This window comes from Nannospalax galili, unplaced genomic scaffold (assembly GCF_000622305.1).
Source record: "Nannospalax galili isolate Female #2095 unplaced genomic scaffold, S.galili_v1.0 scaffold973, whole genome shotgun sequence".
Lineage (NCBI taxonomy): Eukaryota > Metazoa > Chordata > Mammalia > Rodentia > Spalacidae > Nannospalax > Nannospalax galili.
Genome location: NW_008334020.1, coordinates 472845 through 484872, shown reverse-complemented (window position 1 = coordinate 484872; position 12028 = coordinate 472845). Strand labels below are relative to the sequence as shown.

The window sequence follows — 12028 nt, the reverse complement described above, 5'->3', positions numbered from 1 at the left end:
ACTACTAAGAAAAAGTTAATATTTAAACAAATTAAGTAATACTATCTTTCAGACATATTTTCAGCAGTGACATAAACCATTAATTTGTGTATTCCCAATATTCAAAGTGAGTGTCTTGCATGGATTTTTGTGGTGATTGTGTATTTGATACAGTTTTTCTAATACATAAATCCAATTGTTCTAATTTGATTTAGTACTCTGCACAATTAAATTGAAATTAAGATATTTCATAAACCTGAGACTCAAGGAATGAAATAATTAATGCATAAGTAATATAAAACTTTTATGCAAATATCATACAATTTAAAGTGTTTTAATTCAAATTTTGAACTGCTTTCTGTCTTAATGTGTTTCAAGTAAAGACAAAGAATTTATTTTAATTGGATAATGAGTAAACAACAAAAATTTCCTTTACAGATATTTTGGAGAAAACTAGAAAAATTTTATTATAGCCCAAACATTAAATGGTGCTATTAGATAAATAGTAATAACTTCATTATAAGAATATTGCTTTTATGTAGGGTGAGGTATTATATCTATGCTTTATTTTCTAGATGTTTTCATATTATCTGCATGTAAGAGGAAATATTCAATACATACACTTGTATATGAGAGAAAATAATGTAAATGTAGAAAGAACAGCATTTGTGAGGGTAGGTATACTAGTACCCATGTCCTCATGCACCTGTTTTTTTTTGTTGTTGTTTACTTGCAATTTTACAGTAAAATTTTAAGAGTAGGAATACTTATTTGAGTGCATGAACAGCAGTATTTTTCATTACACTTGGTGATAATGTCTCACTTCTGTATTTCTTATTTTAAAGCAAAAGTCTAAAACCACCTAGGTGCTAAGAACATTGATTTTATAGCAAAGCATTTATATTTCAGGAACATTTTTATAAGGAAAAAAATGTATTGTGTTGAGAATTTAGCAGGTGTCATCTTAGAGCATTTTGTATTAGCTTCTATGAAATAAAAAATGATAAAATTAATTAGATCATCTAACATCCAGCCAAGATTGGTTTATACTGGGATTTTTATGGCAATTTCCTCACAAATGGTAGATGTAGAGAGACTGAATATATCCTGATATAGATAAGACATATCCTATGGTTCCTCAGCTGAGAATGGACAGATAGCTACATCAGATGATGAGGCTTCTTTTTGCTTTTTATATTAAAGCTTAAGCAATCAAAAGTCTGTGAAGTCAGAAACAGGATGTTTCAAATGTGGCATAGCTGTCCATCACTCCACAGTCCTCTTATATATTCCTAAACTTACAGGAGGAGCCGAAGACAAGATGTGAGACATGGAAATCCACTGACTCAATGCAGAGGATTCAATCTCAAAGGTATTAGAATCAATCAACTAATTGTCAGTTGTGGTAAACAGTAGCAATAATCTGTACCTTTTTTAATAAAGGAAAACTTAGGTTCAAGGCTTTCACTTAAGAAAAGTATAATAAAATTTCTAGTATCTATTGATGGTAATTAAATGTTCAGAGTTACTTATGTAAATACCAAGAGCTGTGAGAAACACGTGTCTGGGAGTATGTAGGTGTTAGCATGTCAGCGGGTAAGTCGTCCACACAGATGGTAACTGCAGATTCTCTTAGCTACTCTTTTCTTCAGAAGAAAAAGTTTTACTTCTAAAATTTATTATTGCAGAATTTATTGAAGAAAATAAACATAACAAAATATTTATAATTTTAATTATTTTGAACTATAAAGTTCTGTATGGTTTAGTATATCCAGATTGCTGTATGACTATCTGACAGCCATCCCCAATGCTAAATGAACCCATTAAGTGTTGACTAGCCATACCCTTTCCCCAAGTGCTTGTCAATAACCAGCCTACTTTCTTAAGAGTGTGACTACTGTAGAGACTTTGTATAAGTGGAATCATCTAGGGTCTGTGCTGTTGTAAGTGGCTCTTTTCATTTGATAATATTTCTAAGAGTCTTTCAAATTGTAACATGTATCAGAATTTATATAAATATGATATATATATGATATGATATGTGATATTCCATTGTGTTTATAGCACATTTGGTTCTCCACTCTACTGCCAGGAACTTGCACTGCTTCTGTCTGAGCTAAGGCTTAGTTGCTGACCTGTCTGTCATGTGGTTTAGACTTAATCCAATACCCTACTCCTTGTACTAAAATAGAGATGCAGATGCCATGTCATTAAGCCCTGCCCACAGAACCCTTCCCTCTACCTCGGCTCATCAACAATATGTACCTTCAAGCAGGTCTTCCACCTGCTTTCACCATAATGCTTCAGGCATATTTATTCTAAAGATGAAACTGACATGCACTGTGGAGGCACAGGCCTGTAATTCCAGCACTCAGAACCCTGAAGCAGGAGGAATGTGAGTTGAATCAGCATAGGCCCCCACAGTAGGCTTTGGACTAAGAACTGAGACTCACTCCTATTCACTAAACTTTCCTTTAGTAAAGAATGACATTTTTAACGTTTTGGTTTTTAGCCTTAGCCTTTAATGGCTGCGCTATCAGGAAAAAAAAAAAAGAATGATATTTTTGAGCCTGTATTGGTCTTGTGCATGCTGTCACAAGTTCTCTTGGTTTATATGTGCCAAGTACCTTGTAGTGTCCAGACAGTATGTTTTCAGCCCAAATCACAACAAAACCCCAGCATAAATGGGGAGGTAAGTAAATAGTTCTATCCTTGAAGATCTATCGGCAATTCATACCTAGAAGACGGAATCTGTTTTCTTTAGGGGTGTTAGACCTGATAGGTCATCCATCCTTGGAAGAACTTGCTCTTGACACACAGCCAAGACCATTGGGCAACACAATTTAGACTTAATGAGCCTTAAAATAAATAATAGAAGCCATGACATGGGAGGTAGTAGGGTTGGATGGAGATGAGGGAGTTAGTCTAAATGTGATCAAAATACATTGTATGAAATTATCAAAATTACAAAAGAATAAATAAAAAATGTCTCAAGAATAAAAGTTGACATTCTTGTTATCAATGACCCTAACTCCAAGGACCAACTCCAAGGTAGATTTTGCTTCATTACCACATACATCAATTCAGGGGGCAAAAATCTATATTGCCATTTCCTATATTTTATAAATAGGTCAGTTGTTGATAATACCTGTTGGCATAGTGGAGAGAATAGTAGCAGTGTAAGCAATGCCAAATATCAATGCTAACTTTGGGTCTGCATATTAATTCAAGAGCTTTTTTATGATTACTGATTTACAGTTTAAAAAAAGTCTATAGCAAAGTCTATTATTCCTGCTTCATAAATAAGGATTTTTGTCCATGTTTTAACTAGTATATGATTCCATTAAGTGCTTTACCTAAGTAATAGTTTTGTTAAAACTTATAAAAGTGTTATAATATGTCTTAGGGATGAGTGAAATGAACACACAGATCAATGAATTGTCTCAGGTTACACAGACGGTAGCATGGAAGATCAGGAATTTATCCTAGCTTCATTCTCTTACACCAAAGACTGGCTTTTCAGTCACTGCATCACACTGTGGCCTCACCATGCTTTCTGTCCTTCTTCCAGGCTTCTGAGCTTCCTCATTCCATGCTGAGAATGACGTTAGGGATGGCATAAACATAGTTTCCATGTTGCCTGGCGCTTTACACTATATTCACTCATATATTATAGATATCTTACATATGTGCATATATTACACACATTACAGTATATTTCCTCACAACTTATAGCATCAAGTTGCTCAGCTAAGAAAAATATAATTTACAGGAATATTATAATAAGTAAATAATTAAGGGTCTGGAGAGATGTCTCAGTGATTAAGAACACTAGATGTGGCTGGGTTTGCAGAGGACCTGGTTTCACTTCCCAGTACACACATGGAGGCTAACAACCACTCATAACTCGAGTCCCAGGGAAATCCAACACCCTTTTCCAACCTCTGTGGGCACTGGATGATACAGGTGCACTTACACACATGTAGGTGATACACTCACACATAAAAGAAAAAAAATAAATTTAAAAAATTTAATAAATTTTTAAAAAAGATTAAATAAAGCCATGTTCAGTACAATCCTTAGTGTAGAGTAATTATTGAGTAAGTGTGGCACCCTCATCAGCAGAAACTTAGGTCAACTTTGTGGTATTTCTCCCCTCCTCTCTACACTGAATAAAATTAGTAGACCCTGTAGAGTAGTTTGCTCATTAAACGTACTCATTGCTTTCTGGTGCCTGCCACAGTGAGCATCATTTTAGAGAGGTAAACATTCACATGGAAGAATGAACTCTGAAACCTTCTGTATTCTTCCTCTCGTGTTTTATTTTCCTTTGCTTTTCAGCATATAGAAATGCAGCTGAAATTGTTCAGTATGGAATAAAAAATAACACCACTTTCCTCGAGTGTGCGCCCAAGTCTCCACAGGCATCGATCAAGTGGCTGCTGCAGAAAGACAAAGACAGGAGGAAAGAGGTGAGTAGCTGACCCCCTGTCTCCCTAGCCATCCATCAAGGCTGTGGAAGGAACATTAAATCACCATTCCTCAGGGAGGTGCAGATCAAACGGGAAGGAAAGATGTAGGAATATCCTTTTATGTCATTGGCATGTCAAGTACCATCTTCTTTAAAATCCTTTGTCCTTAGACTTGAAGGATGAATTAGAAATCCTCTCTGCCAGCCGTCCTCTATAGCCCAGTGTTTGTAGCAAGAGCTCAAGTGCTAAGAAAGGGGTGCTGATGTAAGAAAGCACTTGGGAAATAAACAAGATGTGTGCAAATCCGGAACCCAAGTTCACATACAACAGCATCTTTGTGTGACTCACAAGCTAAAAGAAGGCTTTACAGAAGTTCAGCTTTCCTCAACAAGAAGTTACATTAGGCTATAACCCTTTGTAGCACAAAAAATTTTTCTGCTGTGTGATCATGTTTCCACTGCTTTGACATTCATGACTTCGATTTACACTCAGGTAACATGTGGAGTAATTGTTTATGTTTTAATTAATAAGTATGGGAAACACTAGATTTTCAAATAAAAGTCACTTATCCCCAAGCCTTCATTGGTTAGAAATAACTGTTTCAAAATAAAGACAGAGTAAAATGGCATAGAATAATAATTTGTAAATAACGAATTCCATAATATTGATGTCACATTAGCCTGAAAAATGAGAATAGATGTGTATGCATGCCTGCAACACCTAAGCCTAAAACGTCCTATTGCTAGCGCACCATTGATGGAGGCAAGGGGAAATTAGCGTCCTGGTGTTTGTGTGGGTCCTATTGTAGCCGATTTTGTTTCCTTCACTAAGTTAATCAGGGTTATGCAGAATGTTCACTATCACAAGTTTATACACTGAAACTGCATCAAAGTTCCTGGAACTGGAACCTTGACTCCATAGGAAGAAACACTACCCAACTCTCACACTTGCCTATCCAAACATGTTATGAGCTCTTTTGTGAATTGTGCATTCCATGAAGTTGTAACATTTAATCATAGATTGATGATCAGTTACATCAAAGATCCAATTCTGTGGAGGAAAGTTGAGCCAGATGGACTTTAGAGCTTTCTTTTAACCCACTTCTTACTTTGAGACTTTTTGTTGTAATTATCACTTTTGGTTTCTTTCTTTTCTTTCTTTTCTTTTCTTTCTTTCTTTCTCTTTCTTTCTTTCTTTCTTTCTTTCTTTCTTTCTTTCTTTCTTTCTTTCTTTCTTTCTTTCTTTCTTTCTTTCTTTTTTAGACTAATTCTCCCTGTAGCTCCAGCCTTATCTCATTGTGTAGACCAGGTTGGCCTCTGTCTCTTGGAGATTCGCCTGCTTCTGCCTTTCAAGTGTGATACTTTAATACTTTAATTAAAAGTATTTGAGATCTAATTTTGCTAAAAAACATCTGTAACTCCAGTTCCAGGGAATCTGACACCTATTTCTGGCCTCCATGGGCATAAGTGGGTGTACTTATATAATGCAGACAAACTCATATACATAAAATAAAAATAAAGACTATATGTAAGTTTAAGTATATAACATATAAAGTAATAAAAATTCAACATGGAATGCATTGATTTAATATCTTTGTGATAGTTCTTTTCTATCTTATTTATTTATTTATTTTATGTGTATGCATGTATTGCCTGCAGGGAGGTAAGTGCACTCATGTCATGCAGTGCTTGTGGAGGACAGAAGAGGCTTTCAGATCCCTTGGGACTGGAGTTATGGACAGTTGTTAGCTGCCATGTGGGTGCTGGGATTCAAAGCCAGGACTTCTGTAAGAGCAACCAGTATTCTTAACTGCTGAGCCCTGTCTCCAACCCCTCTTTGTGATATTTCTAATATTTTAAAAAATATTTTATTGATTCTTTGAGAATTTTGTATGATTTATTTTTATCGTTTTCAGACCCCCACCATACTACCTCCAGTTTTCATGTTCTATTTCTTTCTTCCTTTAAAGGCTTACTGAGTCTAATTTGTGTTCCCCAAATACCATTGCAATATTTCTAATGTTTTATTTCAGAATAAGTGTTACTATATTGACTAAATTTTAACCTCACAGACATAATATTGTAATTGAAGACTATAATAAAATTAATTTTAGCACACATTATTTCAATTTCTCAAGATTTAGATGACAATTCCACATATTCTTAATTTAAACTATTAATATTTATTAAATGTTTACTGATCCTTAGTATTTCTAGAAAACCTGCTTAATTCTTACATTAATAATGTTTGATAATTGAAATTTTTAAAACTAAAATGAGGACTGGATGGTTCAGTGGTTAAAAGCACTGACTACTTTTCTAGAGGCCCCAGGTTCCATTCCCAGCGCCCACATTACAGCTAACAACTGTCTGTTAACTCCAGTTCCAGGGGATCTGACACCCTCTTCTGACTCCGCAGGCATTGCATGACATTGGTGCACCTACCTACATATGAGTAATACACTCATACATATAAAATAAAATAATAAATAGAATATATTTTTAAGTAAGATAGAGCCAGCAGTTAGCTCAGCAGGTAAAAGCACTTCTAACCAAGACTGATGACCTGAGTTTAATTCCTGGGACTCCATGGTGGTAGGAGAGAAGCAGCAACTACACCCTGTTCTCTGACCTCCAGAGAATTGTGGTGGTACAGCATCCACCCCAATAAATAAATCAAAATATCATAAAAATTGAGGCTGATGAGATGTTTTGGTGGTTAGTTAAGAGTACTTGCTGCTCTTGCAGAGGATGCAGGTTTGATTCCCAGCATTTACATGGCAGCTAACAACCATATATAACTCCTGTTCCAGATTAACCCAGTGCCCTCTTTTGACCTCCCTGGGCATTGCATGACACAGGTGCACTCATACACATTCAGGGAATACACTCATACACATAAAATAAAAATAAAAATTAAAAATTAAAAAATAACAAAAATTATATAAAGCATAAGATAAATGATAAATTCATAAGATGGAATGAAAACTAAATGTTTTCTTCCACTTGAATAATTACTGCCACTTCCTAGAGAATATATTTAACAAAATTTTGTGTTCAATAATTATATTTTTCTCGAAATACTCTGCAGTTTATACATATGCATCAATATTACTATATGTGAAACTACTTCATTTTGGGGGATTACATATCATAGTCCACTATATGAACACATCTTAAAACTTTCTAAACTATCTACTACTCAAGATCATTTCTTCCTTTTCCTGTTATTAAAAACAAAACAAAACCAAAAAACCTACGGTATGAAAGTGCTTGCTGCCAAGCCTGAGGCTTTGTGTTCGATTCCAGAGCCCATGTGGTGGAAGGACAGAACCAACACCCCCAAGCTGCACCCTGACCTCCACACTTTCACTATGTCATGAGTATGCCCCTCCCCCCAATAGATGAACATTTCTAAAAGGCCTGAATATTTGTGACAGTATATCTTCTAGATAAATATAGAAATTGCCATGACAATTATTATGGAAGTGTGTTAGAAATATTATCAAAGTCACTTCAAGATAAGCTCTTTTAACTTTTAAATTTCTTCATTATGTAAATTATTCCTGAAATACAATTAAATTTTTAAATATTACTGTCAAAATTTTGTGTCCTTACTCCTTCCTAATGATGCTTTGCTAATTATTTTCTACTGTCCATTTACCCATACTGTCCTTACATTTTGGATTTTTGTACAGAAAATTACATTTTAAATCAAAACTAACTTTGACTTGGATTTCATTAAATATGAAATGCCTGTTTCAGTACAGTACTTTGATATTTAAAAATATTTCATAAATATTTAATGGCCTTACTTGCTTGGTCAGATTTTTGTTTTCATTAAGGAAAAGAACATACCAGATAGTATATGCTGGATGACTTCTGTATTAGTTACTTTTCTGTTTCTATAATAATACACTATGACCAAGGGAACACATAAAAGGAAGAATGCATTTGGGCTTACAGTTTCAGAGGAATTAGAGTATGCCATGGCTTAGAGGCTTGGTGGCAAGAGGTGACAGGGGAAGAAGGAGCATTCACATCCTCAAACAGGCACAGGAGGCAGGAGCGACTAGAGAGCCAGCAAGGTTTAGAAACTGTCTAAGCCCACCCCCAGTGATCTGCTTCCTCCAGCATGGCCACACAGCCTAAAGCTTCACAAAACAGCGCCACACAATGTTCCAAGACTTTAAGCCTTACCACACGTATTTTTAAATCCTATTGATAATTCTATAGTTAGAATTGTAAGACCAATCACTCTCAAGTGTTTAGCTGATATCCAAGCATTGACTATTTCTAGTGTAAGCCTCCTGGTGACTAAATATTACTGTATGCATTTTATTTTCCTTGAAACTTATTATTAGCCATCCTATTGGATGTGATAATTGGACAAGACTGTTGAAAACATTAAAAATTTTTCCTTCTGCACATATATATTCCACTGAGAATATTTATTCATTGACTAAGGAAGTCAGACCTCGAGTAATTGCTTCACACTTTAAAAATGAAAAAAATAACTCCAAGATGAAAATAGAAATAACATATGAATTGCATTAATAAACTGTTGCCAGTGATTCAGATGCCAAAAGTACCTACCAATCCTGGGCATGCAATGAAACTGTATCTGTCCAAAGGGAATGTACTTTAGTTTCCCAGTAAGAATAAAACCTTTACCCAGGCCTCAGTACTCATGGGACAAAATCAGTAAATGCAAAGGAAAAAGGGTGTATGTGGAGTGTGACCGACCAAAAATTTGTATATGCTGAGAAGGAAGGCTCTTGATGCCTTTGCCTCATCCTAAAAGTCAATTCTTTTTTGTATGTTGATCCTGTCTTAGAAATTATCGTCTTCTGTGTTTGGACATTCACGGTGTTTCTTTCTTAGGTTAAGCTGAATGAGCGCATCATAGCCACGTCCCAAGGACTGCTGATCCGTTCAGTCCAAGATTCTGATCAAGGACTGTACCACTGCATTGCCACAGAGAACAGCTTCAAGCAGACCATAGCCAAGATCAACTTTAAAGTTTTGGATTCAGAAATGGTCGCCGTCGTGACTGATAAATGGTCCCCTTGGACCTGGGCTGGCTCTGTGAGGGCTCTGCCCTTCCACCCGAAGGACATCCTTGGAGCGTTTAGCCACTCTGAAATGCAGCTCATCAACCAGTACTGCAAAGACACCCGGCAGCAGCAGCAGCTGGGAGAAGAACCGCAGAAGATGAGAGGGGACTATGGCAAGCTGAAGGCTCTCATCAACAGCAGGAAAAGCAGAAACAGGAGGAATCAACTGCCAGAGTCGTAAAACTGTGATTCGTGGGGGTTTGCTTCCTGAAACAAATGCTCTGTCTTCAATGATCAAATCCTGAGCAGTCTTGTGCTTTACCCATGAGAAATTCCTGACAAAAGCTGGAGACTTGCTCTAATGTGAGTTCTCTGGGAACTGAAATGAGCATGCATCTTATTGTATGATACAGACTAGCACTAGACATGTCATGGGCCTCATGGTGCATAGAAATATTTAACTTAACCAGATTTTATTTATATCTTTATGTCTTTTCTTCACAATCAGTGTGGTGGCTAAAGAAGAAGAATTGTTACACCCCTCGATTGAAGGAGGGTCAGAAATAACCCTGCACTATCTTCCCTGGTCTAGGGGTTTAGTTATCTAATTGTCAGTGCTTTTTATGTATGAAAACAAATTCCAATTCATAGTTTTCACACAGTAAATGTCATATAAATGCATGTGATGTAATGGTCCTCCAAAGGCATGTAGGTTAGATAAATGACAGGAAAGGGAACATCCAGATGTTATATAAAAGCAAGTGTGACTCATAAAGAGAAAGAGATGAGTTTATATGCTTCCAGTGAAATATATCCTTGTTTTTTTTTTTTTTAAAAAAAACTGTAAGATGTGTCAGTTGCTGATACCTGTCATCAATCTTTGCTCTCTTGCTTCAGGAAGATAAAATGAATAACCTGCACCACTGCAGTCTTTGATGGGTGATGTGTCAGTGAGGCACTGTTATGTTGTCATCTTCCAAACAAAAGTACTTTGTGGGTTATTGGGGAAGTTATTTAAGTTATTATAGACATACATATACTCTTACATTATTTAATTGATAATTGCTTTGGTTTAAATTTTCTAGCCTATTGAAAAATAAACCATATAAGGAGAAAATGTTTTCAAAGTATCCAACTTCTACATAGAGAATAAAACCACCAAAAAGGAAAAACAAAATCAAAGTTCAAATTTTGTTATCAGAAGAAATTCATACCTGGCTCACTTTCAACTTCAATAATCAAGTTTTGTGATTAATCTACAAGTTTGAAAAATAAATTTCACATAGAGTACTGAATTTTCAAAACAAGATTTCATGGCTTTATAATTTTATGTGTATGTTGGAGAGAAGATCATTATGTCAAGAAAACAAAAGTCAATATAATATAATATGAACAAAAATAGACTTCTTGTGAGGAATATTTTTGTTCATGGATATTGCTTTTTCCTTTTAAAAATACTCTTAAAGAATGTTGATACACAGGGTCAGTAGTCTATGTAAGTGTGGAAAATTTGATGTTAATAATTATCTTCCAATTTTATGTTTGGATAGCTCTATAAAAACTTTTAATACTAAAATCATTTTCTCCAAATTAAAAACTAAATGGAAAATTCTGAGAAATCTCCTTATGTTCTCCTGTTTCTTTTAAAAATACAATTTCTGATTTTTGTCATTTCATTCACTTTTAATATATTTTTGTTTCCAGGTAAAAATAGAAATTGTGCCAAACACTAATCAAAATCTAACACAGTACTTTACTTTTAGTCAACAGTTCATGAAGAATGTAAGCAAAGGAGATAAACCACATATTACAGTATTGTGGTATAAACATTCAAATGGTAAAATCACTGCTAGGGCTGTGAGTTGGTGGGGGAGTGAATACTTAGTTTGAGCAGGGTCTGGGCTCCATCTGTAGGAAAAAAAGAAAGAAAGAAAAAAAGAAAGAAGGAAGGAAGGAAGGAAGGAAGGGAGGGAGGGAGGGAGGGAGGAAAAAGGGAGGAAGGAAGGAAAGGAGGAAGGAGGGGAAGGAGTAATGTGGTCATTATCAGAACATTAAAAATATAATTAAATAGCAGATGGTAAATTTTGATTTCTTAGTATGAGAGTTTGACAGAGAATTTTGATTCTCTAAAGAACGACAGTTAAAGAGTAAACATATCACCCAATTTTACTTGAAAAACTATAGTTCCAAATGGTTGCTATATTACAATAATCTACAAAGTGGTTTAGTAAATAAATGGTTTGTCTGCTTAAAACATATACTTAATTTTCTCACATACATATGCAAATACCAATCAGTGTACATGTAATGCAAATCCAGCCTCTGAGTTTGTAATCAATCTATTATGTGAACAGAGTTAAAGTAAATTACTCAAGAATCACAGTTTCACTTGCCTCACACAGTTTCAAATTGCTAGACAGCAATATTCAGTTCTATGACATCACTTGTGCTATTTAATACCTTCTGTTTTGACCTGTATTATTTTGTACATCATTTCAGTACTTTTAAAGATACAGAAATT

General features: G+C 35.1%; 1 protein-coding gene across 1 annotated transcript in view; it reads left to right on the top strand.

The window, feature by feature from the left end:
- The window catches only part of Sema3c (semaphorin 3C), a 181790-nt gene extending 170840 nt beyond the window's left edge, over positions 1-10950 (top strand). The window contains exons 16-18 of the mRNA XM_008828988.3: positions 1284-1351; positions 4321-4451; positions 9335-10950. Of these exons, the coding sequence (XP_008827210.1) occupies positions 1284-1351; positions 4321-4451; positions 9335-9748 (613 nt within the window). The 3' untranslated portion in view covers positions 9749-10950. The remainder of the gene's footprint in view (positions 1-1283; positions 1352-4320; positions 4452-9334) is intronic.
- Positions 10951-12028: the final 1078 nt, after the last annotated feature.